Source organism: Myxine glutinosa, chromosome 1 (genome assembly GCF_964187855.1).
Source record: "Myxine glutinosa chromosome 1, kmMyxGlut1.1, whole genome shotgun sequence".
NCBI classification, from domain to species: Eukaryota; Metazoa; Chordata; class Myxini; order Myxiniformes; family Myxinidae; genus Myxine; species Myxine glutinosa.
The window spans coordinates 197,087,953-197,115,708 of record NC_136261.1 but is presented as its reverse complement, the minus strand read 5'-3'; the positions used below and the strand labels follow the sequence as shown (position 1 = coordinate 197,115,708).

The following is a 27,756-nucleotide window of genomic DNA, read 5'->3' as shown; positions in this document are numbered from 1 at the left end:
AAGGTTCAGCTGGAGCAGGAGAATGGTCGGGCCGGGAGTGAGCAGCCGCCGCAGTGCAGCCGCGGCCGAAAATCGCCTTTGACGCTCAAAGCTGCTGTGGCCAAAACTGCTGTTGGTTCAGCTCCGATTTGTTCAAAGCTGCGGTGGTTCAGAAATCAAAGCTGCTGTGGTTCAGCTCCAGTGGGGTGCAGGTATCGGTATCGGTGCAGGTATCGCTCAGGTGGGGTGCGTTGCGTGCTCTCCAAGGGCTCATCTCCTGTGGGGGCGTCCCGCCGCGGGTTATATAGACCACACCCTCGAACCTTCGTGAACCTCCCCGATCGTTCTCCCTCCGCCCTCTCAAGCCAAACCCCTGGTGTTTGGTTGGTCGGCAAGGACTCTCCTGGCTCCACCCTTTGATGACGAGGTGGTGACACGCCTTTCTTCCCTGAACCGACCGTGTGCTCAATGGAGGCAATTGCAGTTGGCAATTGAGGCTTTGAACTTGACAGGGGATTCTGCCTTATTTCAACCTGATGCAATGCAGTGTCAACTAGTGGGAACAGAGCCTTCAACTACATAGAATAAAGAGATAACTATTTAAGAGGGTATATGATTGGCTACGTGCATGTATATGGAGTAACTAGGAGGACGACCTATTACCTTTACACTACGGAGGGTGATATTTACAACACGATTCATGACACTTACAACAATACAAAAAAAACACAGGATTCTCAAATCCGCAACAATATATCTGTGCAGCGTCAGTCTTGTCTTGTGTTTTGTTGTTTTGTCTTGTCACTGAACTACTCCCTCAAACTTTTGCAAATCGTACCAAACTTTTGGTATGCACATATCTCTCCCGTCGGTATGTCCTAAGGGTATTTTTTTTGAAAAAATTTCTAATATTATATATTTTATTTTATTTTGCAATTATTTCAGGAATTTTTTTTTTTCAACTTCAATTGTTTATAAAATGTGATCTCACGTATATTACAAATACATTTGAGCAAAATAATTGTTTGAATTATGATTGGTTTAAACCATGACAAAACAGCAACTCGGGTACAGTCATTTATCTATATATCGTATATACACATCTGGGCAGTGTATGCGTTGTCACTTAACGACTCCCTCAAACTTTTGTTTCCGTGGTTGTGAAGTGTTTTAAATAACGTGGTGGTGGTTTTGAATCACGTGGTGGTGAGGTATTTTGAATTATGTGGTGGTGAGGTGTTTATAAATGATGTGGTGGTGAGGTGTTTTGAATTACGTGGTGGTGAGTTATTTTGAATTACGTGGTGGTGAGGTGTTTTGAATCACATGGTGGTGAGGTATTTTGAATTATGTGGTGGTGGGGTGTTTTTAAATGACGTGGTGGTGAGGTGTTTTTAAATCACAAGGTGGTGAGGCGTTTTGATTTACGTGGTGGTGAGGTGTTTTGAATTACGTGGTGGTGAGGTATTTATAATTACGTGGTGATGATGTGTTTTTAATTATGTGGTGGTGAGGTGTTTTGAATTAGTTGGTGATGAGGTGTTTTGAATTGCGTGGTGGTGAGGTGTTTTGAATTACTTGGTGGTGAGGTGTTTTTAAATGACGTGGTGGTGAGGTGTTTTTAATTTCGTGGCTGTGAGGTGTTTTTATTACGTGTTTTATTGCTGTGAGGTGTTTTCAATTTCGTGGTGGTGAGGTGATTATATTACTTGGTGGTGAGGTGTTTTAAATTATGTGTGGTGAGGTGTAATCGTCCCAAACTTCCAGTCTGCACCTATCCCTCCCCTTTGTATGTGCTGAGGGGTTCTTTCTTGAAAAAAAAACATTCAACCTAAATCTTCAACCTAAATTGCCTATAAAAATGTAATATCACAAATGCAACAAATACATTTGTGCAAAGTAATTGTTTATATTATGATTGGTGTAAATCATGACAACACAGCAACTCAGGTACAGTCATTATTCTCAGCTAAAATAAGCTCGTTCCTCTGTAACGACGCGTGGTGAGGCGAGCGCAGCGAGCCGAGCCAAGCTAGTAGAAATATATGTTCACACACACACACATGTGCATATAATTCATGATCAACTACAGACTTGGCATTTAATATGGAATATTTTTTTTTCTTGACTTCGGTTTACTTTCTGAACTCAGTATATCAATCTGGTGAGTTTATTTTACCCTTCGGTGATGTCTTTGTTGAAAGAACCATGTCACTGATTGTCTTTCGCATCAAGAAGTCAATAACAGGATTATATCACAGGTGGCGTGACAAAATGTAAGGACAGGTACATTTGACGATTGGCTTCACAATCGGGTATATAAGGGTTGTTGCGTTCTGTATTAGTGGAAAACAACTGCTGCACGTCTACAAAAGTTATTGCCGCTTCCTCTGGAGATGGGCCGTCAACTTGACAATGCTGTTTGTCATGGAGTGGTGGCTTTACGAAATTCTGGCATGAAACAGCGTGCTATTGCTCGGCAGTATGGCATCACTCAAGGTCAGGTGTCAAAGATCCTGAAACGAAATGCTCAGAGGGGTGTCCCTACTCCAATACCGAGGCCAGGACGTCCACGCAGAACCACAAGGAGAGATGATCGCCAGCTGCACCGGTTAGTCTGCAATGGCCATACCAAGTCAGCTAATCGGCTTAGGGCTGAGTGGCAGCAACTGACAAATGTGCCTGTATCCAGAAGGCTAGTCAACCAACGACTGGTTCAAGCAGGCTACCGTGCCAGGCATCCCCTGAGAAAGCCACGCCTGACCAGACAACACAGCCAGCGCCGATTGCAGTGGGCCAGAGAGCACCGTCCGTCAATGGCAACCAGGACACTGGAATCACGTGACCTTCAGTGACGAGTCTAGATTTCTGGTCTGTCGTCAAGATGGCCGTGTCCGAGTGCGCAGTCAAGTGCATGAAGCCCACAACGAAGATTGTATAGTGCCAAGAGTCCAAGCTGGAGGTGGTGGGGTGACCGTTTGGGCTGCTTTTCATGCAGTGGGGGAAAACTGACCTGGTTGTTCTGAATGGAAACCTGAACCAGTTCAAGTACAGGGTCATTCTGGAAGAAACATTGCTTCCATTTGCTCATGCAGCCTTTCGAGGAAACTTTGTCTTCCAAGATGACAATGAACAGCCTCATCGTGCTCGCATGATCCAACACTTTCTTGCTGAACGTGGTGTGGAGTATATGGAGTGGCCTGCCATGTCCCCGGATATGCATCCGATAGAGAACTTGTGGGTGGAATTAACGCGACAAATCGACAACTTGGACCAGCAGCCGACCTCTGTGCATGAATTGCAGCAGACTATTGTCACTGCATGGCAAGCGATTCCTGTCCAAACCTTGGCAAATCTCGTGAACAGCATGCCTCGACGTGTACGTGCTCTCCTGAATGCTCGTGGGGGTTACACGAAGTACTGAACTGTAATTTTACTGTCCGTAATCCCAGTCATAATTTAGCTTTTGTTTTTGTTGAAATTTTTTTTGGCTAATGTGCAAAATAAAGAGATACTTCTGGAAAAGGTACAGAAGTTTAACACAATACTGTCTGTGAATTGAGTTCGATATCAGTTTACATCACTTTCAAGGATCAATTTATTTGTTTCGAATTGTCAAATGTGGTTTTTGTTTCTTTTAAAGGTCACATTAACAAAATCTAGAATAATTTCAATATAATTGCAATGAACTTTATGTTTTAAGTCATCTTGAAAAGTAAGTTCACCCCCACAAAATAAATATTCCATATTAAATGCCAAGTCTGTACAAAGCGATTCTAAAAGCGATCATAAATAACATGTAAATTGATAGACTTCACTCATTCCGACTCAAATGATGGCACTGTCAAGTCAATGAAAGAGATGCTGCTACGGAACTTGCTGTTGAAAAGTTCCAATGCAGAGAATGAGTGCTTCAGATGATAAGTTGTGGCTGGCAGAGTCAAACGTGCGATAATGAGAGATCACGTTTGGATGCATCGTTGTCACTTTTCAGCCCCTCTTTTAACACATGCAAGTGAATCTGATGAATTACTTTTAATATGAGAGTGCAGGCTGGATGACTTATGTTTGTATTCAGAAACCAGGTCACAGTTTATGTCACCGATGTTAAATGTGACCAATGCTTCTAATTCAAGGATTGTATCTGTAATGGTGCTGAACAATTGGTAGACAAAAACTGTTTAACAGTATTATATCTATTGGATAATGTCTTTATTTTAATAGAATAACTAGAAGTGACCTGCAAGCATGGTATTATACCTATGTTTTAATTGGCCATCTATTTATTATATGCAGTGATTACTGAAATGAATTTCAAAGAAAATGTGAATGTGAAACTGTTTGAAATTGAAAGTGTCTGTGATATTAGCAATTTCCAAACCACAAATTAAAATGAAAAGGTTTGTGTGTGGCAGTGGATGTTACGGTGTCACAGTGGCCCTTCCGATCCCATCCATCCCCTCCCGGGCCCTTGTAGGCATATGTGGTATATGACGGACTCCGATTGAGTATTTAATTGCAACTCCAATCTCTGTATATATGGACACTCACACATAGTTTATTGCTCTGGTTATGCTGCAGGGAACCCGTTTATCTCAACACTCCTCTGATGATAGCGGCTCGTGCAGGCCATGAGCGCCTTGTGCAGCAGTTGTTGCAACAGGTAAGATTAGCCGCGGATGCAAAGGTTTATTGTGTGAACTATTTGATTCTCTTTGTGGCACAAATTGGTGAGTCCACAATGTTTATGGCTACAGATTCTGTTCAGGGGTTTAGGTTTTACATATTACCTAGATTCTAAGGCAATATGTAAAACCCACACCCCAGTGCTGAATTTTGTCCACATATACTACATAGTACATATACTACATATGTGTACAAATACCAAAGTTTATGGACTTTGGTGTTTACCAAAGTTTATGGATTTATGCCAGGAAGAGGAACGACAGATGCGCTTTTTATTGTGAGGCAGTTGCAGGAGAAGTACATGGATAAGAGGAAGAAGTTGTTTTTTGGGTTTGTTGATCTGGAGAAAGCATTCGATAGGGTTCCACGCAAAGTATTGACATGGGCATTGAGGAAGTTAGGAGTGGAGGAATGGTTGATCAGAGTAGTGATGGCAATGTACAAAAGAGCACGCACAGCTGTAAGGACGAAGGACGGGAACAGTGGTGAGTTTGAGGTGAAGGTGGGAGTGCATCAGGGGTCGGTACTAAGTCCACTACTATTTGTAGCTGTGATGGAGGTGCTGGCTCAGACCGTAAAGGAGGGTTTACCATGGGAGTTGTTGTATGCAGATGATCTGGTGTTGATTGCGGAAAGTATGGATGGACTGAAGGAAAAGATGAACAAGTGGAAGGAATGTATGGAGACAAAAGGTCTGAAGGTGAATATCGGAAAGACAAAGGTGATGGCAAGTGATAAAGCATGTGGTGAGGTGGAAAGAACTGGGAAGTGGCCGTGTGCTGTGTGCAGGAAGGGTGTCGGAGTGAACTCCATTCAATGTACAATGTGTGCTGAGTGGGTTCATCAAAAATGTAGTGGTCTGAGAGGGTCATTAACCAGTGTGGCAGCTACATTCAAATGTAAGGTGTGCACAGAGGGAGCTGCAGATGGAGGAAATGTTGAGTTGGATCTTGGAGACGGCATGAAGCTGGAAGGTGTGAAAACATTTTGCTACCTCGGAGACATGCTGAATGGAGAAGGTGGATCAGACTCGGCAACGGTTGCTCGAGTGAGATGTGCATGGAAGAAGTTTCGGGAACTGAGTGGCGTGCTGATGAGGAGGAGAGTGTCGCTGAAGCTGAAGGGAAAGGTGTATGCTGCATGTGTGAGAAGTGTTATGATTTATGGGAGCGAGACATGGGTAATGAATGTAGAGCAGCAACGAAGGCTGGAAAGGGTAGAAATGCGAATGGTTTGATGGATGTGCGGAGTATTGTTGAGAGAGAGGAAGACAAATGATGAATTGCGAAAGATGATGGGAATATTGCCTGTGATTGATGCTGTGAAGAGGAACAGGTTGAGATGGTTTGGTCATGTATTGAGGAAGGATGAAAGTGACTGGTTGAGAAGAGTGATGGAAGTTAATGTAGAAGGAAGTAGAGGACGGGGAAGACCGAGAAAGACTTGGCCAAAGATGGTGGAAGAAGAAATGCGGGCAAGGGGGTTAACAAGGAGAGATGCAGAAAATAGGGCAAAATGGAGAAGATTGTCATGGGGACCGCAAGGCTAACCCCCGCTCTAGCAGGGAACATGGCCTTAAAATGCATGTTGTTGTTGTTGTTGTTACCAAATTCGGGAAATGATGTGAGCACCATATTTGGGAATTGTGGATGCATTTGCATGGAGCACAAATTTCTGGCTGTAATTTTAAAATCCATTTTTTAGTGAATACCTGTTGTTTTGTGGGTAGGGTGCAATCATGAATGGGAGGAACACGGAAGGAGACACCGCACTAATGATGGCAAAAGCAGCTGGACATCTATCAGTGATAAAGTTGCTGGAACAGATGAAGATCAGCCGAGAACAGGGTAAGAAATACAAGACAGAGTTGTGGATGGTCTGCGGAGTTGGGGGAGCGAGGAATTATTTTTCAATTGGAAGCACCTGCATGTCTTCCTACCTGTAAATATCATGTTCCCATTGGAAAAATATTTGACCTTCTTCCTCCACCAAACTTAATGCAAAAACTGAATATGTTGATAAAGTTCAAAATTAAAATGTAGCAATTTTTAAGCGTGAAGCTGCTTCAATATTTGGCTATACCCGTTCAACCCTCAAAAAAGAAGAAGAACCTCTCTAACCCACCGTATTTTATTCTAAACGGTAATTCTAAATGGTTTTAAATGGTTTTAAAGGGCACTTTTATAGGGTTCTAAAGGGTAATTCTCAAGCCTGGTGTTGGCCCAATGGTTAGGGTGGTGGACTTGGGATCCTAAGATCCTGAGTTTGAATCCCGTTCAGCTGTTGAATTAATACCAGGTGGGGTTGACTCAGCCTGTCATCCTTCCGAGATCGTCAAAATGAGTACCAGGGTACTGGGTCCTCGCTCAAGGAGGTTGGTGGCAGGATTTGCACTCCGGCCTACCATAAAAAACACCTCGTTTCGTAGCACACACAGTGGTGTGTGTCGGGATGGTGCTGAGGAGTCGTCCAAGGACTCAGCAACATGCTGATTCAGCATACGCTCCTATATATATATATATATATATATATATATATATATATATATATATATATTGTTGTGGATATGAGAATGTTTTTTTTTTTATTGTTGTGTCGTGAATTGTTGTAAAATGTCACCCTCCTTCCTGCATTTGTTGTTGTATAAAGGTCAAAGGGCGTTCCCGTAGTTAATTCCATAAAACACACGAAGGACACCATATATCCCTGTTCAGTAGTTATATCCTTATTATGTGTATTAGTGTAAGGCTGTGTCTTCCATTAATTTAAATACTCCATTGCACCAAGTGAAATAAGAGTAGATCCCATTTCATTCACATTCCCCTTCCAACAATTGCCAACTGTTCCCTCCGCGACTCAATTCGCCACGAGGTCGGCTCGGAGAAGAAGGTGGAGGAGCTGCCGAATCGTGGGGCGTGCCCGCCCATCGTCATCAAGGGCGGAGCCAGAGGGCCGTGCCGACCAATCAGGGCCGAGGCGAGCTCACCGATGGGCGTGTTCTGGACACCAGCGGCTTGATCACCTGAGGCGCTATAAAGAGCGCGCGCGAAAGCCTTGAGTTAGTTGGACTAAGGGAGAGGAAAGAAGTGCGCAGTTGGACTAACGGAGAGGAAAGAAGTGCGCAGTTGGACTAAGGGAGAGGAAAGAAGTGCGCGGTTGGACTAAGAGAGAGAAAAGAGTCCTGCGAGCCAAGAGAGGGAGAGAGAACCTATCACGCCAGACCCCCCACCAGCAGCGTTGGCTCCACCAGGCAGCTCCGACCCGTTACCCCGCACACACCACAGGATCGGTGGCATCGGCGGCCGTTGAGGTCCAGCCCAACGTCCCGTGCGGGATCAAGCTCCAGCCAGCTCCGTGCCTTCCTCCCCCTCCAGCCACCCACCTCCTGTCATTCCTGCCTGCAATTTCCCCATTCATGTACGTGAGTTTGTTCTGTGTGTCTTGTCCCTGGGTTAATTAAGCCTGTTTAGTTAAGCTAGAATTTTCACTGTGTCTCCTTGATTCCTTCTGTCTTTATTTTATTATCTTTCCTTCTTCCTTGGTTTCTTTTGGTCCTGTAAATAGAAATAAATTATATTCGTATTCCCTACTTCTGTCTTCCTCTTCTTCACATCCGTGTCGCCTTTGTCTTTTCCCTCATTGAATATGTGTGGCGCGATTCGGCCAACGTTCAGGAATCGGGTAAGTCGGGGTAACTGTTCGGGCGCGGCGGCCATCCGCTCGGCAAACAACATCCTCGCTGCGGTCCCGTAACAATTGGTGTCAGGAGTGGGATTGGACCCGAAGCGCGCTTAATGCGCTCAAAATTACGAGCGGCCGAAATTTGTTTTGTTTTAGAAAAACCCGAACTTTGAAATCGCGCCATGGCTAGTCAAGGCGATCGGATGCAGGTGGGTGAGCTAGAAGAGGGGTTAGGGGTAACACAGGACCACAGGGAAGAAATGGAGGAGAGAAATAAGGAGGTGGTTGAGGAGGTATCAGGCGCACAAAATGGCGCCCTCGCGCACATGGTTGTTGCGGCACCAAATTTAGCCGCGCCCGTGGTCGCAGCAGCCGAGCCCGAGATGCCAATGAATTTGGACCTGTTTATGAAACAGATGATGGCTTTTATGGTAAAAACAGACGATAATTTCAAAGGGATGGAAAACAGGATGGGAGGCCAAATGAGGGACGAAGCGAGGGGTACTAGTGAGCAATTGGGAGCAATGAGGGACGAAGCAAGGGGTACTAGTGAGCAATTAAGAGATGGGTTAAACAATATGGACAATAAATTGGAGGGGTTAGACAATAAATTTGTGGGGTTAGACAATAAATTTGAGGGGTTGCACAGTAAATTTGAGGGGTTAGACAATGGGATAAAAGAGGTAAAGAATGGGTTAACGGGGCTAGAAGATAGGATGGAAGGCAAATTGCGGGAGATAGGGGAGCAATCCGCCCGGGAAATCAAACGGATGGGGAACCAGATAGAGGAGGTGAAAATCGGGTTAGACACTAAATTGGATGCTCAGAGGGATGAATTAGAGCAGATGAGGGCAGCATCTACTAAAGAGATGGGAGAAATTAAGGAGGAAATAGGACGAGGTGTAAGCGAGGAGGTCTCGGGGGTACGCGAGGAGGTAAGGCGAGGTGAGAAGCGTATCGAGAAGGAGGGGAGGAATAATACGGCTAGGTTACAGAGGGGCATAGAGGGTCAGCGAGGGGAGTAGAACAGCTGACAGTGGGACAAAAAGAACTAGTGGATCAAGTAGAAAAGAACACTGCGGTACTAGGAGGGTTAAAGGCGACACAAAAAGAACTCAAAAATGACTTGATAGCGACGAAGAGGGAATGTCAGATGGTACGTGAGGGACTGACAACGAGGTTGGACGAGGTGACAGAAGCAATGGAGACGAAGGACCGGGAGGTGAGGACGCACATAGAAACGGTCAAGGTGGCGTTAGAGGACGAAATTGAGGAGACGCACCGGGAAATAAAAGAGGTGAAGCAAAAGTTAGAGGAAGTGGAAGAGGGGGTGAGTGAAATTAAGAAGAGACGGAGGGAAACTAAGAGGGAGATAAAGGAGGAAGTAATGGAATATGTGCAAGGTCGGTGCTCAAATCGTGATGGTGTGCTTGCTAACCAGATAAAGAGTTTGCAGGTGGCAGAGGAGGTGCGGAGACGAGGTGCCAAGGTGAGTGGCGATATACGCGGAAATGTATATGGTGTGAGGGAAGCTTCAGTCGGCTTGGGGGTTGATTTGGACCCGGGTGTTAGTGAGAGGCAGCTGGTGAAGTGTGTGACAGGTACGGTGTGCGAAAGAGGAGGTGTGCGAGAATGTCCGACTATGGGGTGTGTGAGGAAAAAGTGCGCGCCGAGGAGTGAGTGTGCTGTCAAGAGTGAGTTGGTCGTAGCGCGTGTGCGGGGGGGGGGGGGGCACATGGAAGCGCGTCGTAGGGAGTGTTACAAGGGATGTAACGGAAGCATGCACGCCTGTGGTGAGTGTTACGGAGGATGTAACGGGAGAGTGTGCGCAAGAGGATGCGCGAGAAAGGTGTGTAACGGACGGGTGCATGAGGAAAGAGTGCGCTGTCAAGAGTAAGGGAGAATGCACACCTGTGGTGAGTGTTACGGAGGGTGTAAAGGGAGAGTGAGCGCGAGAAAGGTGTGTAACGGACGGGTGCCTGAGTACAGAGTACGCTGTCAAAAGTAAGGGTGAATGCGCGACCGAGTGTGGTGGTGAAAGTAGTGAGAGTGACACAGAGCGTGAGTTGGTTGTGGCAGGTGAGAGAGGATGGACACCTGGAATGGAAGGATGCACACCTGGAATGGTAGAGCGCGTATGGGAATGCACGCTGGAGTTGGTAGTGAGGCATGTGGTTGGGTGTGCAAGTGAGAGCACACCTGTGGTTGTCACAGAGGAGGTGACTGAGGAGGGGGCGCGAAGAGGTGTGTTGGTGAGGTGTGCGAACGACGAGTGTGTGCAAAGGTGTGCGGTGGTCAGGTGTGTGACAAAGTCTGTGAGCGAAAGAACGAGTGCAATAACAAAGTACGCGGGGTGTACGGGCGGCGTTGGATCACCGAGCTCAGTGAGGGTGAAAGGGGTCGCGTATGCGTGTGAGCATGCAGGTGAAGCATCGACGGTAACCGGGTTAGCGGTTAGAGCGAGGTATAGCCGAATCGGGCCTTCGGTGCGAACCGGGCAGCTTTGCGTGCCGCGGGGATCCGCGGCGGTTTCGAAAGAACCGCCGTGCGAGATCCACGACGGGCCGCGCTCTGACCGGCCGTGTCCGTGCTCCGCTAAGCGGAACGGGCAGCCCGGTAGGAAGAGTCGTCATGGCGACCCCTTGTGGTTGCCGCGCTCCGGCTGGCCGAGATTGGGGCATCGGACGGTCCCGTGCCCCGATGGTGCATGGGCTCTTGGCCCAGGTAAGCATCCTTCCCTGCACCGAGTGCCGGATGCATCTAGCCGCTGGCACCAAGCAACCCGCATTCATTGCTCGGCTTTACGAAGCCAAGCTTTGGAAATGAATTGGCGCACCGAGAGGCTCTAGTGAGTAGACGTGTGACGAGGATAGTGTTTTGGCCCCGAAATTAGCAAAGCAAAATTTGATGATTGGTAGAATGATTGGCAGATGATTGGCAAATTTTTGATTTGTTGAATTTGGACGAGCAAAATTTATAGTGGGAGATACCCGATGTGAGGGGATGGCAACTCTGCCATCCCTCATAGAGGGGGCAAAGGAGCACTAGTGTTATGGGGTTTGGCAGTGAAAACTAGCCCGGGAGGGGTTAGGATATCGTGTGTAGGGACCTAGAGATGACCTTAGGTAACGTTAAGGTTAGGTAGTGACAATGATACCTGTAGTGGGGACGCAGGTAGATTAGTTTGGATGATAATGACGTGGTATGTGCTTAGTTTAACGGGAAGACGGGGAGCACTAAGTTAGCAGGGCAACAGGTAGTTCAGATGATGCCGTGTGTATGGTTAAAAGGTGTGATTGCACAGGTGTGCAACTGGACAGGTGTATGGAGCAGTGTATAAGTGAGTGATGGTGATGTGTGAGTGTGTTGACCCAAATGGTCCAGGGAGGAAGGAGGGTGCAGGTGGCACCAGGTGTGATTGCACAGGTGTGCAACAACAGGTGAATGAAGAACAGGTGTATGGAATAAATGGTCTGGAGTATATGGAGTATTGGAATGGATGGTCGTGGAGTGAGTATAGTGGAAACTGTGGAGTGGAGTGGATGGTGCGAAGGTGTGGATGGGGGAAAGGAGGATGGATCCCCATCACGAATACCCGGGGAGGGTAGTGTAAGTGTTAGGGAGAGGGTACAGGTAAATTGTGGTTGGATATTGGCATCTGTGGTGCGTGGTGGAAGAATGGTGATTGAATGGGTGCATTAGTGTTGTGGAAATGGCTGGGCGTGTAGCCTGTTAGTGTGTATAGTTGGTTGGGCACTCCACCACTGTGTGGATGTCGGCCAGGTGAGGCCGCAGGTGGGCTCTGGGAGCCAGTAGTTGTTGTGGATGGGGCCCGAGGATCCGGAGGACGGACCCGGGTAGCCCAGTGCCAGAGGGCACCAAGGGGTGACAGAGCCAGGAGGGGCCTTCCCCAATTAGATAGGTTAGGTCAAGGAGCTAGGTAAGCTCGGGTGGCAACTGCAGTGGTGGAGGTGTGCAGGTGGGTAGACCTGCTGGGAGAGCTACACGACTCAGCCCTGAAATTGTGCAAGGGCACACATTGTGTCTGTTGATGTTCCACATACAAGGCTTTCATCCGCAGCTCAATGGAATACTGTTCTCCCCTATGGGCCGGTGCTCCTGCCTCACACCTTGCTCGGCTTCACGCTGTTGAAACCAAAGCTTTCAGAATTATTGGAATCTCCCGCGATGAAGCTATCTCTGAGGGCCTTTCACTCACTCACCGCAGGCAGGTAGGTGGTCTTTCTGTCTTCTACCGACTCCTCTCCGGCCTTGCACCCCCAGCTCTCTCTGTGCTCTGTCCCCCAAATATTCCAACAGGTCGCACAAGATCTGCCAGCAACCCTCTGATGGTTAAACTGCCGAAATCTCGGCTCTCCACTCACCTTCACTCTTTCATTCCTCTTTTCTCCTGCCTCTGGAACAAACTCCCTCACTCCCTTCAATCCCACTCCTCCCTCCAGGTCTTTAAAACAGCTGTTCACCACCATCTCTTATCTTCCCCCATCCAAAACCTTGATCTTTTCTACCCCCGCTAATTCACCCCAGATCCACCTTGTTTGAAATTCCAACTTCTTTCCTGGAAGTCCTGGCAGTGTCCATATGTTTTATACCTCTCCCACCGCCCCCTTCCCATGCCCACCCCCCCAAAGCCCTCACCCTCTCTCAGATCTCTCGATGTCTCCATGTCTCTCGGTCCCTGCTCTCAAATGTTGTGTTTGTGTCCTTCCCCCTCTCTCCCCATCTTGTCTACCGCTCCCGATGTTATATGTTTTATGTGTCAGTTTGTCTTTCTGTGTGATTAATGTTCGCTCTTTCACGAGCCTCGATCTTGTATACAAAAAAAACAACAACAAAAAAAAAAAAGCACAGGGAGTTGCATCGGGGGAGTGAGACCCCAAATTGATGAAGCACCACAGTTTGGTCAATGGGAATTTGGTTCTTAAAACCCATAGAGTAAGTTGGCCAATGGCTTGGCAGGGAAAGACCCCGGGTAGTGTAAAGTGTGTTAAAGTCATTTAGAGGATAGTTAGGATTGAAGTCTCCTCGCACCATCTACATCCACTCACCTGAGGTGACGCTACTCCACACCATGCCAGGTTTTTATTATTTTTAGTGCAAATGTTTTGGATTGTGAGACGCATCATGACGTGGGTGTGAGTGACATTGTGTTGATGTTCCATCTCTTCCTCCTTATGAGGATTGATGACGAATTGGGTGATGGCAAATTTTGGTTAGAGGGATTGTGGTGACGAATTTGGTGTAAGAGAGATATGGGGAAGACGTGACAGTAGTGACGAATTTGTAAATGTGTAGATTTTGTACATATGGGGTAAGGGCAAGGGTAGTGTAGGTGACAGGGGGGGGTGACATACGGTAGGGACGAGCTTTTCTCCGCTCCATCTCCATACGCACCTCGCCTTGCATTGCCTTGTTTTGATGTGTACCCTTGAGACCTTACCCCTCGCTCATCTGTCTTTGCCCCCCTTTTGTCTCCCACCGAGGACTGTGCGCCACTGGGCGCCGAGGGGAGCGTGCGAGAGTCCACCATTGTGCGCCCGGAACTCCCAGAACCAGCTGTCTGCATCGATGCACCACCTTATGGACCACATGTCTGTGGCTGAGCACCACTTATGGACCCCATGGGTTGGGACATGGCCCCTCTGCTGGAACCGGCCATGAAGGCCCGAGATCTTGCTGGCGGACCTTGGTCACAGGGCACCTATGCCCCACAGGTGAACCACACTAGTCGGCCCTGTGGGCCATAAATAAATAAAAACGGACACGTTTGGTGCATTTTATTTTATTGCAAATAGGCCGCCAGCAAAGAAGATGACAACAACGGGTAGAACCATAGCCAGCAGAAGGAGCCGAAGAGGAAGACCAGCACCAGGGTTTGTTGTTTTTATTTTTATGAACTATGATGACTGTGCACCGAGTGGTGCTTGATCATGCTTTAGTGCGTTTTTGGTGCTTTATGGTGCATCGATGCAGGGCAGACTGTCTCTCCCCCCCAAAAAGAACGATCACAGCTCCTGGGTTGCGTTTTGTAAATAAAGTAGTCATTGTAAATAATGCGCCCCCACCGTAAGTGTTTTAGTTTGAAGACAATTCCGCAATTCGGTTAGCTGTGGGCGTGAATCTGTTAGGCAGGGTGCAATGGAGCAGCGGGACATATTTATTTATGTTTTAAAACTGTCGCACTCAGGGTCAGGTTAAATGTAGAGGGAACTACACCTACGTGCCACACTAAAAGCTAAAGTTCATAGGCCCAGGACATGCCTAAGGGGAGGAGGGTGCAGTGTTGTGGATATGAGAATGTTTTTTTTAATATTGTTGTGTAATGAATTGTTGTAAAATGTCACCCTCCTTCCTGCATTTGTTGTTGTATAAAGGTCAAAGGGCGTTCCCATAGTTAATTCCATAAAACATACACGAAGGACACCATATATCCCTGTTCAGTAGTTATATCCTTATTATGTGTATTAGTGTAAGGCTGTGTCTTCCATTAATTTAAATACTCCATTGCACCAAGTGAAATAAGAGTAGATCCCCTTTCATTCACATTCCCCTTCCAACAATTGCCAACTGTTCCCTCCGCGACTCCATTCGCCATGAGGTCGGCTCGGAGAAGAAGGGGGAGGAGCTGCCGAATCCTGGGCGTGCCCGCCCATCGTCATCAAGAGCGGAGCCAGAGGGCCGTGCCGACCAATCAGGGCTGAGGCGAGCTCACCGATGGGCGTGTTCTGGACACCAGCGACTTGATCACCTGAGGCGCTATAAAGAGCGCGCGCGAAAGCCTTGAGTTAGTTGGACTAAGGGAGAGGAAAGAAGTGCGCAGTTGGACTAAGGGAGAGGAAAGAAGTGCGCAGTTGGACTAAGGGAGAGGAAAGAAGTGCGCAGTTGGACTAAGGGAGAGGAAAGAAGTGCGCGGTTGGACTAAGAGAGAGAAAAGAGAGTCCTGCGAGCCAAGAGAGGGAGAGAGAACCTGTCACGCCAGACCCCCCACCAGCAGCGTTGGCTCCACCAGGCAGCTCCGACCCGTTACCCCGCGCACACCACAGGATCGGTGGCATCGGCAGCCGTCGAGGTCCAGCTCGACGTCCCGTGCGGGATCAAGCTCCAGCCAGCTCCGTGCCTTCCTCCCCCTCCAGCCACCCACCTCCTGTCATTCCTGCCTGCAATTTCCCCATTCGTGTACGTGAGTTTGTTCTGTGTGTCTTGTCCCTGGGTTAATTAAGCCTGTTTAGTTAAGCTAGAATTTTCACTGTGTCTCCTTGATTCCTTCTGTCTTTATTTTATTATCTTTCCTTCTTCCTTGGTTTCTTTTGGTCCTGTAAATAGAAATAAATTATATTCGTATTCCCTACTTCTGTCTTCCTCTTCTTCACATCCGTGTCGCCTTTGTCTTTTCCCTCATTGAATATCTGTGGCGCGATTCGGCCAATGTTCAGGAATCGGGTTAGTCGGGGTAACTGTTCGGCCGCGGCGGCCATCCGCTCGGCAAACAACATCCTCGCCGCGGTCCCGTAACAATATATATCTTTCAAAAGGGTTTTAAAGGGTAATTCTAAAGGGTTTTGTTTGTTTCTAGGCTTTGCCTATTTAATATTAAAAATGACAAAATCAACTGCTTCTTTCAGACACGGGTGCGATAAATTTTTTTTTTAAAGCAACGACGTTGCAACCAAGTCAATAAATGCATTTTCAAAACTATGTTGTGCCTTCACTTCTGAACCTTCAGACAGTTCACTAGAGAAGGACTGGGACAACAGCAATAGTGGTGGAAATTATTGTGTGAACCGTGCTGTGAGCATTCATGATGGGCCACGTGCTGTTGCCAACCTTTCATCTGCAACCAACACCACTTGTGGTAGGCATCCATACATCACAGCTCATTCACTCATAATAATCGGCATTAGATATAAATGAATATATGACTCGCAGTTATTAATTTTTGTTTTCAAATGCACTTGAAAGTCACTGACTTTCGATAAACATTAACATTTTAGGATTTTTTTTTTTTTTACTTCAATTTCAGTTACATGATTTTGTAGTTTCTTGTAAATGCATGTTGTGAATTTCATGTGTAACAAGAGCAAAAAAAATTAAATCCAATTTTTTTTTTTTTGCCTAAAACATCTTAACAAGGACCAGCTCATAATTGATACTTGCAGGATTATTATTATGCAGGTATGTTATTATTATATTGTTTGTGGGGCAGAGGGCAGTACTTAGTTTAAGGCCATAAATGCTGTATGTATGTCTTGTTTTAGAACCCTTGACAGGTATGAAGTGCATGTGTTGGGGTAAGCGATCTTCATTCAGCATTGCCCGTGAGGGGATGGGCATTGTCTGATTTAGAAGAGCTCGGTGTAAGGTGTCTGCTAGGGGGAAGCTTCCCATTAAAGTGCGTGTTCACCTCTCGCTTGGGCTCTTGCCACTGGGAATTATTTTGTTCCTGCACCTGCTCTCTTTGTCGATGCATATCCTGCACATGCACTGCTCTCCTGGCCTACTGGTCGTTGCTGTTGGGTGTTGGCAAGCAGTGTTTCACCTTCACCAGAACTCCACCCCACACTGCCTAGCAGCGCTCGGGCAATATAAGATGCTCTTCTGCCTACGTTCCATCACAATCGGGGATTTTTTTTTTTTGTATACAAGATCGAGGCTCGTGTAAGAGCTAACATTAAAAAAAAAAAAAAAACCTTTAGAGGCCATTTTTCCCCACAGAGCGGGGGTTGGCCTTTTTCGGGCACCGTGGTCCCCTTTTTCAAGCAATGTTTTATGGCCGGATGCCCTTCCTGCCACCAACCGTGTTCGTCACCTCGGTATTTCAGAAAAGTGGATCTGGGGTGAATCAAAGGGGGTAGAAAAGATCAAGGTTTTGGATGGGGGAAGATAAGAGATGGTGGTGAACAGCTGTTTTAAAGACCTGGAGGGAGGAGTGGGATTGAAGAGTCAGGGAGTTTGTTCCAGAGGCAGGAGAAAATAAGAATGAAAGAGTGAAGGTGAGCAGAGAGTCTTGATTCTGGCAGTTTCACCAGAAGAGGGTTGCTGGTAGATCTTCTGTGACCTGTAGGAATATTTGGGGGACAGAGCCCAGGGAGAGTTGGGGGACCTCGGCCGGAGAGGAGTCGGTAGAAGACAGAAAGACCACCAACCTGCCTGCGGTGAGTGAGTGAAAGGCCCTCAGAGTTAGCTTCATCGTGGGAGATTCCAATTATTCTGAAAGCTTTGGTTTCAACAGCGTGAAGCCGAGCTCGGTGTGAGGCAGGAGCACCAGCTCAGATGGGAGAGCAGTATTCCATTGAGCTGCGGATGAAAGCCTTGTATGTGGTGAGGAGCTCAGGTGTGCCAAGGAAGGACTTCACACGACGGAGGATGCCCAGTTGGCGACTGGCTTTGGAGGCCAGCTTGGAAATGTGGTTTTCCCAGGAAAGATCATGGGAGATTGTGAGACCCAAGAGCTTGAGTGACAGAACTTCTTGGAGAGGATTGTTGAGAAAGTAGTTGGGAGGGTTGTCCAGATGGTCTTTTCGGAGAGACAAACTGAGAGTGTGAGATTTGTTAAGATTGAAAGAGATGTTCCACTTGTTTGACCAGTCTGTGATTTTGTCCAGGTCTGCAGACAGTGAGGAGGCTGCAGACTACCGATCTGAGGGATGAGGTATGTATGGAGCGGCAGAGAGTGGAGTCATCAGCTTAGAGATGGAGAGGATTTTCCAGAGAGTCGGAGAGATCATTGATGAAGACCAGAAAAAGCATAGGACCCAGAACACTGCCTTGAGGAACTCCAGCCTGAACAGGAAGGGGAGATGAGAGAAATCCATTCAGGGCCACACGTTGACTATGACCAGAGAGGAAGTCCAAAGCCATGCATGGAGATTTCGATGGACACCATAGGAGGAGAGTTTGGTGAGCGGGGTGCCTGACCGTATCGAAGGCACGTGATATGTCAAGGGAGACAGCTCTAATTCCCTGTTTGACATTGTTTCCTGATTTCCAAGCAGATGGCAGATGACCTTGAGCAAAAGAGAGGTTGAAGAGAACAGAGAGTGAGTGTGAAAGAGTGGCAGAGCAGGATTTTAGGACCAGTTCATTCTCTGCATCACTTTCCTTTAGCCTGGTCCAGTGTGAATGACTGTTGCGTATCTGTCGGGGGTGGGGGGGGGGGGGGGGTAGTCTTTGCTGTATTGTTTATTCTCGTGTTTAATAATTGTCTTCATTCTATTGGGATTCCATTCCATGTCCTCATGTGTATCAATAATTTATTTATTAATTAAAAGATAGTGCATCTCATGTTCCTGCCATTTTGCCGCATTGATGTTTGTGGTATTTTGGCATCGTTGGTGGCCTAAATTGTTAACAATCGTGAATAATTATAACCTGTGAGGTATTAGACCCCGCTGGACTGTGGGCCAACTGCTCGGACATTGGTCTGTGTAAAACCTTAGTAGCTCAGCTATTCTTGGAGCCATCCACCAATGTGATTAGCAACCACTTTGATCGTGGTTGTGGTTAACGAGAAGTTGCCAACCGCATGCCATTGTATCAAAACAACAACCATGAAATTATGAATTGAGGAAGTTTTACTTATTGCCTTTCATCATTAAATTAAGAGACCAAAACCTGTTGTACACCAAAATATCTGCTGTACACCAAAACAACAATTGGTTCAGATAGACATTAAGACATAGACATAAACATGCTAATGGACCAATATGCTCATGCAAACACATCCATGTATGAGTTTTCTGCAGGAAAAGTGGACAGATTTCAGAGTGAAAGACAAAAGGAAGGATTTCAGGTGGGTACGTTAAACAGTAAATTGAAGGTAATTTAAATAGTCAATTGACAGATCAAATGAATTAAATATACATTTAATCGAGATATAAAGGAGCTGATGAATGATCTCCATGTATTTTTGCATTCCCATAAATTTTATTACTAGTTTGTACTTGATGTGTTATAATAACTGCATGTGTTTCTTTGATAATATTCTTTTTGAAGAATAAAACTGACACGACTTCTTTCTGGCTCACATTGTGCTGGCCACAGGCTCAAACGCCAAGTCTCTCGGCCTTCCTTGCCTCCGCTGGCTGCGAGCGTTACTTGACTATGCTGGAGGGACAAGATGTCGATCTACAGGTTCTGCTTACCCTGACTGAAAATGACCTCAAGGAAATCGGCCTTAAGTGAGACAGGATTCACAGCTAAAGCAAGCTAATGATTTTTCAGAGAGTAAATCTTTATCAGGGTCAGTAGTGAAGACATCTCGATCATAAGTTGCTTATTTTTTTTATCTCTGGTTATGAGTTTTATTTTCAACAAAGTTGGATCTGATTTTAATGCCTCATGCATTGCCACTAAGTTTTACATTATGGGGCTTGCCATATTTTAGAGGGGACACTAAGACTAAGTCTACTATTAAGCTCACTGTCCATTAAGCAACGTCACTTCTGGTCTCGTGAGATTTCACAGAGAAGAGGGGCATTTTGTGGCTGCGTTATTGTCTTTCTTTTTATAACGGTTTATCTGGTGTGGGTTGAAGTGTTGAGGATAAATTAAACATTGAGGATTGGATTAGATTTCATTTCAGAATCGTGGGCATTCAGATTGTTTCAGGAGCACATCATTGAGGCCTAACCTCGTGAAGGCTTACTCATAAACTACCGAATGCTATACAGTCTCGTTGTCACATGTTTTAAGGGTTAATTACCTCCGCCACCGAACGTGGATGGAGGTTATATGTTTTCATCCCTGTCTGTTTGTCTGTTTGTGAACAGGATATCAAAAAGTTGTGGACGGATTTGGACGAAATTTGGTGGAGAAGTAGTGTATGTGACACGGACGAAATGATTAGATTTTGGTGAAGACCCGGATTCGGATCCGTCTACTAGAATTCTTAAAGTGATTCTTCACCATTGGGAGATAAGGCCAAAAACGATACATAGCAGGACATCTCAAAATGTTATGGACGGATTTCGACAAAGCATGGTGGACAGGTTGTGTGTGACGAGGGAGAATCGATTCGATTTTGGTGAAGATCTGAATATGAATTCGGATATGAGAGTTATTTAAATTTTAAAGTTATTCTTCACCATTGGGAGAAAGGGCCTAAATGATACACAGCAGGATATCTCAAAAAGTTATATATGGATTTGAATGAAACTTGGTGGACAGGTAGGGTGTGTGACACGACCGAATCGATTCGATTTTGGTGAATATCTGAATATGGATTGAGATATGAGAATTTTTTTTTTTTAAGTGATTCTTCACCATTGAGTGATAGGGCGAAAACCAACATATAGCAGGATATCTAAAAAATGTATGGACGGATTTGGACGAAACGTGGTGGACATGTTTGTGTGACGAGGAAGAATTTATTCGATTTTGGTGAATATCTGAATATGGATTCAGATATGAGAATTATTTTATTTTTTTAAAGTGATTCTTCACCATTGAGTGATAGGGCGAAAACCAACATATAGCAGGATATCTAAAAAATGTATGGACGGATTTGGACGAAACTTGGTGGACAGTTTATGTGTGTGACAAGGAAGAATTTATTCGATTTTGGTGAAGATCTGAATCTGGATTCGGATGTGAGAATTACTTAATTATCTTAGTGATTTTTCACTATTGGGAAATAGGGACAAAAACGATACAAAGCAGGATATCTCAATAAGTTGTGGACGGATGATTTTGATTAAATGTGATTCTGTGTTGTGATTTTCTGGTCTACTCCAGGATACAAAACGTAAACTGTTCACCTGGCGGAGGTATGCTCTCTACTGAGTGCCGTTGTAGTTACGTTTGTGTTGTTGATGTCAAATCACGATACACAACCTCAACATACGATCTTCACAATACATATTACTGGTACTTTGATCACTCCTGGGAAACATCATGCAGGCGGCGTATTAACACAAGACCCAATCGAGGCCTGAAGGCCAATTAATGGTGGATTTTTTTTTCCATTAATTGTACTTAATGTACTTAATTGTACTGTCCTTGATTGTTTTCTATTCAAACTAATATTTTTTTTTTTCAATTTTTCTATTCAAACATAGCCCTCGAACCTCCTCTAGATGAAAGAGGAGGTCATGCAAAGTTTGGATGCACTCGTTCCTGCAGGGTTTGAGTGCATAAATGAACAAACAAACACACAAATTTTCTCCTTTGTATATTACATTTAATATTGTTTTATTAGATCTATAATATAAACAGTACTGCTATATCTCCTGATGTTCTGGTATACGTAACATACCTCAATCATGATGATAAACGTGTAGAAATGATGTGTTGGAGGCGATGTGGTGACAGTGTGGGAAGAGTAAATGCATCAATCGATCAGCTGATTGTAATGGCGCCAATATTTCGCAATCCTGCTGCAAGAAGACAGCACATAGGGATGTCTGGCAGTCAGTTGAAGAATTGCAGAAAAATACTGAGTTTAACAGAGAAGAAACAATTTTTGGTGCATAGAGATAAGTCGCTTACCACACTAGATCATTATATCTCCACATAGGACAGAACTCACTGCATTTGACATTAATGTTGACCAATCCTCCACGTACCCCCAGGAAAACCTCGCACGTACCCATAGGTGTACATGTACCCTAGTTTGAGAACCCCCTGTCTCAGCCATCCGACCAGCCCCAGGATAATACAATACTTGTGCTATACATGTTGTCTTTTGTCTGGATTTTACTGTTTAGTGTCTGAGAACTAATATCAAATAAATAATGAATTCCATTTACTGTTTTCTCGTTTTAAATTTCATATGTAATGTGAAGTGTATTGTCTTGTTTGTTGCTGTCGTAGGTCCACTCGCTCCATCAATACCCCTTCCCATTTCTACCTTCCCTATTTCTACCTTCTCCTCCCTTGCTTTTCACCTCACTTTCCCCTTCCTTCCATCACCATTGTTTAGTTTGAGTTTCAGGGATGCAGAACAAGTATGATGGCCTGAGTGGCCTCAACCTGGGTCTGAGTTTCTTTGTGTATTTCTTGTCTATTCGTTGTCCTTTAATTATTTCGATATTTGTAGGGAAATTAATCCATTGCACAAAAAACTTTGCTTTTTGCTCCACAAACAGTTCCATTGCTTTGTGCTGGTACTGTGGTCATTAAAAACTGCCAATAGTTTTGATAAATAAATACAATATGAAAGTTTAAGTGAAAAAACATTTGTGTTTGTGTCAAATTGTTACGTGGACTGACTGCACTTACATGACAAGCATATTTGATTTTGTTTCATTGAACCCCAGTTAAAGCATCTTGCTTGAACTGCTTGAGTTTTTATATTTGTATTATCTGACCATAAACCTATATTGTCAACACCTTACTAACTTTGAATATGTTATTGTGCACATAATGTTTTTATTCTGCACTCATGATATGCATGACAAAAACGACCACAATCTTTTACAATGTCATGCTTTGTCAATTGGGGTGATGAGCTGTGATTTTAAAGTGACCAAATCAAGTTTACACTGTTCATTTACATGCATAAAATTCTGTCCCGGATCCAACCCACCTTCCCAAAATGATCTAATTAGAGTTTAAAGCCTTACACCAGTAAAAACTTTCTACGTACTAATCTATCTATAATTCCAGTAATCTCTGTGTGTATGTTTGTATGTTTGTATGTTTGTATGTTTGTATGTCTGTGACCGCTGTTTCTCGACAACCACGGGTCCGATATACTTGAAACTTGCCAGGTATATTGCTGGGGTCCCGAGGATGTGCCTTTTCAAGGTTTGAAATTAATCGGACAAGTACTTACCGAGCTATGGCGATTTAGCCGTTCGCCGTTCGCTTTGGCGTTGCGAATGGACCAAACCATTGCATGTAAATAGAGGGGGGGGGGGGGGGGTTCTGTGGTCGTTGCGAATGGACCAAACCATTCATGTAAATAGAGGGGGGGGGGTTCTGTGGTCGTTACTGCCACGTGGTTTCAAAGTTTTTTTTTGTTGTTGTTGTTTGCACGCATGTTTTTTTGCACCCACGTACGGGCACGCCCTAGGATGTTTACACACACACACCCCTACACAAATTTTTTTTTTTTTTTTTTTTTGGCAAGGAACGGGCACCCACGTACGGGCACGTCCTAGCTTATATATAGTACGGGCATGCCCTAGTTAATGTAAAAAGACAAAAACTGGGGCAACCTTGCTTTAGATACAGTATAAAGTGCTAGTTTAAATGGAAAAACATGTATAACTAGCTGAATGAACCCGGCGTTGCCTGGGTTCTTTTTGAATGAATTTAATCTTCTGTACATAGGTCTGACGCGAGCCCAATATCAGTTAGTGCTCAACGGTTCCTTGTTATTTCTTCTGTCGGGCCCCACGAGAGAGAATTTTGAAAGCATGTGTTGCAATCAGTCAGATATTCCTACTAAGTGCATAAGTTGTACTTCAAGAGAATTTTGAAAGAAGAAGAAGATTTATTGCAAAATGCGCCCAGGCCGGCCGAGGCGGCCTCGACCGGCCTCGCCACCTAGCCTATAACCTTCCCGGGGCCCGTCCCGACATTTTTTTTCAGAGGTTTCCTCCTATCTTTCACCGTTCAGGAGATTAGCGCATGCAGACAAACAAACAAACAGACAAGAAGATGTCATGCGTCATACTTGCAAAATCCACCCCCCCCCCCCAACGTTTCCATTGATACAGCAAATTGTCCATTTCATGAAGATTAAAATTTACGATCTTGATCAAAGTTCGGCTCAACAGGATGAAAAGTGACGATTTTTCAGATGAAAAATGAGAATTTTAGAAGTTTGACCTTGAGTTGACCTTTGACCTTTTGACCTCATAAATAGTTGGTTTCTTAATTCAGTGAGGCAATATGCAAATGCTGTTAAATTTCCAAGTCAATCGGATGAAAATTGACGGTTTTTCAGATGAAAAGTGATGATTTTGGAAGTTTGACCTTGACTTGACCTTTGACCGATTGACCTCAAAAATAGTATGTTTCCCAATTTACTGACTCGATATGCAAATGCTGTTCAATTTTCAAGTCAATCGGTTGAGAATTGATGGCTTTTTAGATGAAAATTGATGACTTTAAAAATTTGACCTTGAGTTCACCTTTGACCTTTTGACCTCAACAATAGTTCATTTCCCAATTTATTGACTCAATTCAACAACAACAAACAACAGGCATTTTAAGGCCATTTTCCCTGCAAGAGCGGGGGTTAGCCAATATACAAACTCAATATACAAAGACTCAATATACAAATGTTATTCAATTGTGAAGTCAATTGGATTTAAAATGGCGATTTTAGAAATTTTACCTCCAGATGACCTTTGACCTCAAAATCAAATGGCTTCTCAATTGGGACGGCCTAGACAACTTGGTGAAGTTTCGTGACGATCGGTTTAGAATTGTGACCTGTAGGCCGGTGACAAACAAATGAAAAATCGGTCAGAGACCGAGGACTTGCCGGAATGTACTTTTTTAATCGGCCATTTTGGACAAATATGGCGGCCGAACCACGTGACCGATGACGTCATCATTATTTGTTTTCTAAACTAATTTATTCCTTGATGATGCTCAAGAAATTTCATCTTGATCGGATGAAGTTTTGTACTTGTCGAATTATGACGTCATAATGGAGGGACCTATGACATCATCATTAACATATTTTATTTCCCATGGAGAGTTCTTTACAATGAGCCATGTCTCAATTTTTTCTATTCAGCACTTTCGGAGATAGAGGTGCAAAGTTTTTACGTTTTTCCAAGATGGCGGCCGAACCACATGACCGATGACATCATCATTAACACATTTTATTCCCCATGGAGAGGTCTTTACAATGCGCCATGTCTCAATTTTTTCTATTCAGCACTTTTGGAGATATAGAGGTGCAAAGTTTTTCGGTTTTTCCAAGATGGCGGCCGAACCACGTGACCAATGACGTCATCAATTGGGCACAGTCTATTCCAGGGCAAGACAAATATGTGTGTAAAGTTTGGCGATTCTACGTGCAACGGTGTAGAATGTCGTACCACTGCGAACAAACAGACAAACAGACAAACCAACCGATCAACATACTTGCCGGAATCTTTTCCGGCAAGTAACAAACAGACAGACAGAACCACAAATGCAACCGACCAATATACTTGAAAAATCTTTGATTTTGCAAGTAACAAACAAACAAACAAAAACTTTCTTATATATCTATATATATATAGATAAATAAAGAAATAAAAATACACAATTTTAAAATGTAAAAACATGCCATCTGTTTCTGCCATCTTTCCTTAATATACATTTTTACTTAACACTCTACTCAAATGATGTTGCTGTGATGGGCCAAACGGCCTTTTGATGTTTAACTATATATTTTTGTTTCATCTAATTGTGGTCCTGTCGTATCATCAGACTGTGACATGTGGGTGATCGTGACCTCTGAGTGCACGGCAGTATATATCTATATATATATATATATACTAGCAGAAGTACCCGGCATTGCCGGGCGGGGGAGGGGAGGGGAGGGGAACGGGGGGGAGGGGAGGGGAGGGGAACGGGGGGGAGGGGAGAAGAGTGGGAGGGGGAGAGGGGAGAAGAGGGGGGGATGGGGAGGGTGAGGGATGGGAGGAGGTGGGAGGGGTGGGAGGGGGGGAGGGGTGGGAGGGGGGGAAGGGGGGAGGGGAGGAGAGAGGGGGGAGGGGAGGGTGAGGGATGGGAAGGTGAGGGATGGGAGGGGGGAGGGGGAGGGGGGAGGGGGAGGGGGGGACCCGGCAGAAGTACCCGGCAGAAGTACCCGGCATTGCTGGGCGGGGGAGGGGAGGGGGGGGAACGGGGGGGGGGAGGGGAGGGGAGAAGGGTGGGGGAGGGGAGGGGGAAAATGGAGGGGGAGGGGAGAAGGGGAGGGGGTAGGGTGGAGGGGAAAAGGGGAGGGGGGAGGAGAAGGGGAGGGGGAGGGGAGAAGGGGAGGGGGGAGGGGAGGGGTAGGGTGGAGGGGGGAGGGAAGGGGGGACGGAGGGGGGAGGGGGAAGGGGGAGGGAAGGGGATGGCCAGTCAACAATGACGTTGCAGTTCTCATGGTCGGAGAGCAGCACAACAATCGGACATAGTCCTGCATATTCGCAACAGCACAAAGCGGCTTTTGGAGACTCACCGATCCTGTGACGTCCTCCAGTACCGGCGTTGCCGGGCGGGGGAAGGGAGACCCGTACATTCCCAACCCGTACATTCGCCCTCTCGACTCAAGCTCACTCGGACAAAAGCCTCGCACAAATTACACCGTGAGGGTCCAATGGTCATGTCTATGCCACAAATCACGGGCGCACTGAATTGAAAATATATAGAACGCTCATACTCCGTGAAAAGTGAAGCCGCCGTGTCGCCATCTTGGTCAGCACGACTCGACCAACTCGCTTCGCGGATCTCGTTTTGTGCGGCAATAATCTGCTCCAATCGGTTACGGAAGGGTTGTGGAAAGACGTTTCACAGCTGTTTCAAAGACATTTAATTCATATCGCACAAAATCGATACAAAACACGATCGCATAAAAGGTGAAAAAACGTGTGACGGGATGGAACATCACGTGATCGCTCTGAACGAAACTGCTCGACCAACTCGCTTCGCGGATCTCATTTTGTGCGGCAAGAAACTGCTCCAATCGGTTACGGAAGGGTTGTGGAAAGACGTTTCACAGCTGTTTCAAAGACATTGAATTCATATCGCACAAAATCGATACAAAACACGATCGCGTAAAAAGTGAAAAAACGTGTGACGTGTGACGGGATGGAACATCACGTGATCGCTCTGAGCGAATCAGTCTGGCGGCGGTAATGGAACATCACGTGATCGCTCTGAGCGAATCAGTGAGCTGCTCTGGAACCGGCTGAGATTAGCGGGTACTTCGCTGAAATGCGCTGAGGTAAATATGAATAAAAAATATGGATCGTCAAATATTTTGAGTTCGGCCATGTTCGTCCCAGGCTCAATGGCCATGTCTATGTCAAATATCAAGCACGTAAGCCTCTCCATTTAGGAGTCTATCGGTAACATTACACACACACACACACAAACTGTGTTTTATATATGTATATATGTATGTGTATATATATATATATATATATATATATATATATATATATATATATATATATATATATATATAGATATATATATATATATATATATATATATATATACAGACTTGGCATTTAATATGGAATATTTTTTTTTCCTTGACTTGGGTTTACTTTCTTCACTCAGGATATCAATCTGGTGAGTTTCTTTTACACTTTGGTGATTTAGTTGTTAAAAGAACCATGTCACTGATTGTCTGTCGCAGCAAGAAGTCAACAACAGGATTATATCACAGGTGGCGTGGCAAAATGTACGGACAGGTGCATTTGATGATTGGCTTCACAGTCGGGTATA

The 27,756-nt window shown here is 45.3% G+C and overlaps 1 protein-coding gene across 2 annotated transcripts in view; it reads left to right on the top strand.

The window, feature by feature from the left end:
* ANKS3 (ankyrin repeat and sterile alpha motif domain containing 3) overlaps window positions 1-27,756 on the top strand; it is a 53,691-nt gene that overhangs the window by 7,707 nt on the left and 18,228 nt on the right. For both annotated transcript variants that reach the window (XM_078782142.1, XM_078782145.1), the window contains 5 exons: window positions 4,561-4,642; window positions 6,395-6,512; window positions 16,091-16,219; window positions 19,110-19,156; window positions 19,408-19,544. In XM_078782142.1, the coding sequence (XP_078638268.1) occupies window positions 4,561-4,642; window positions 6,395-6,512; window positions 16,091-16,219; window positions 19,110-19,156; window positions 19,408-19,544 (513 nt within the window). The remainder of the gene's footprint in view (window positions 1-4,560; window positions 4,643-6,394; window positions 6,513-16,090; window positions 16,220-19,109; window positions 19,157-19,407; window positions 19,545-27,756) is intronic.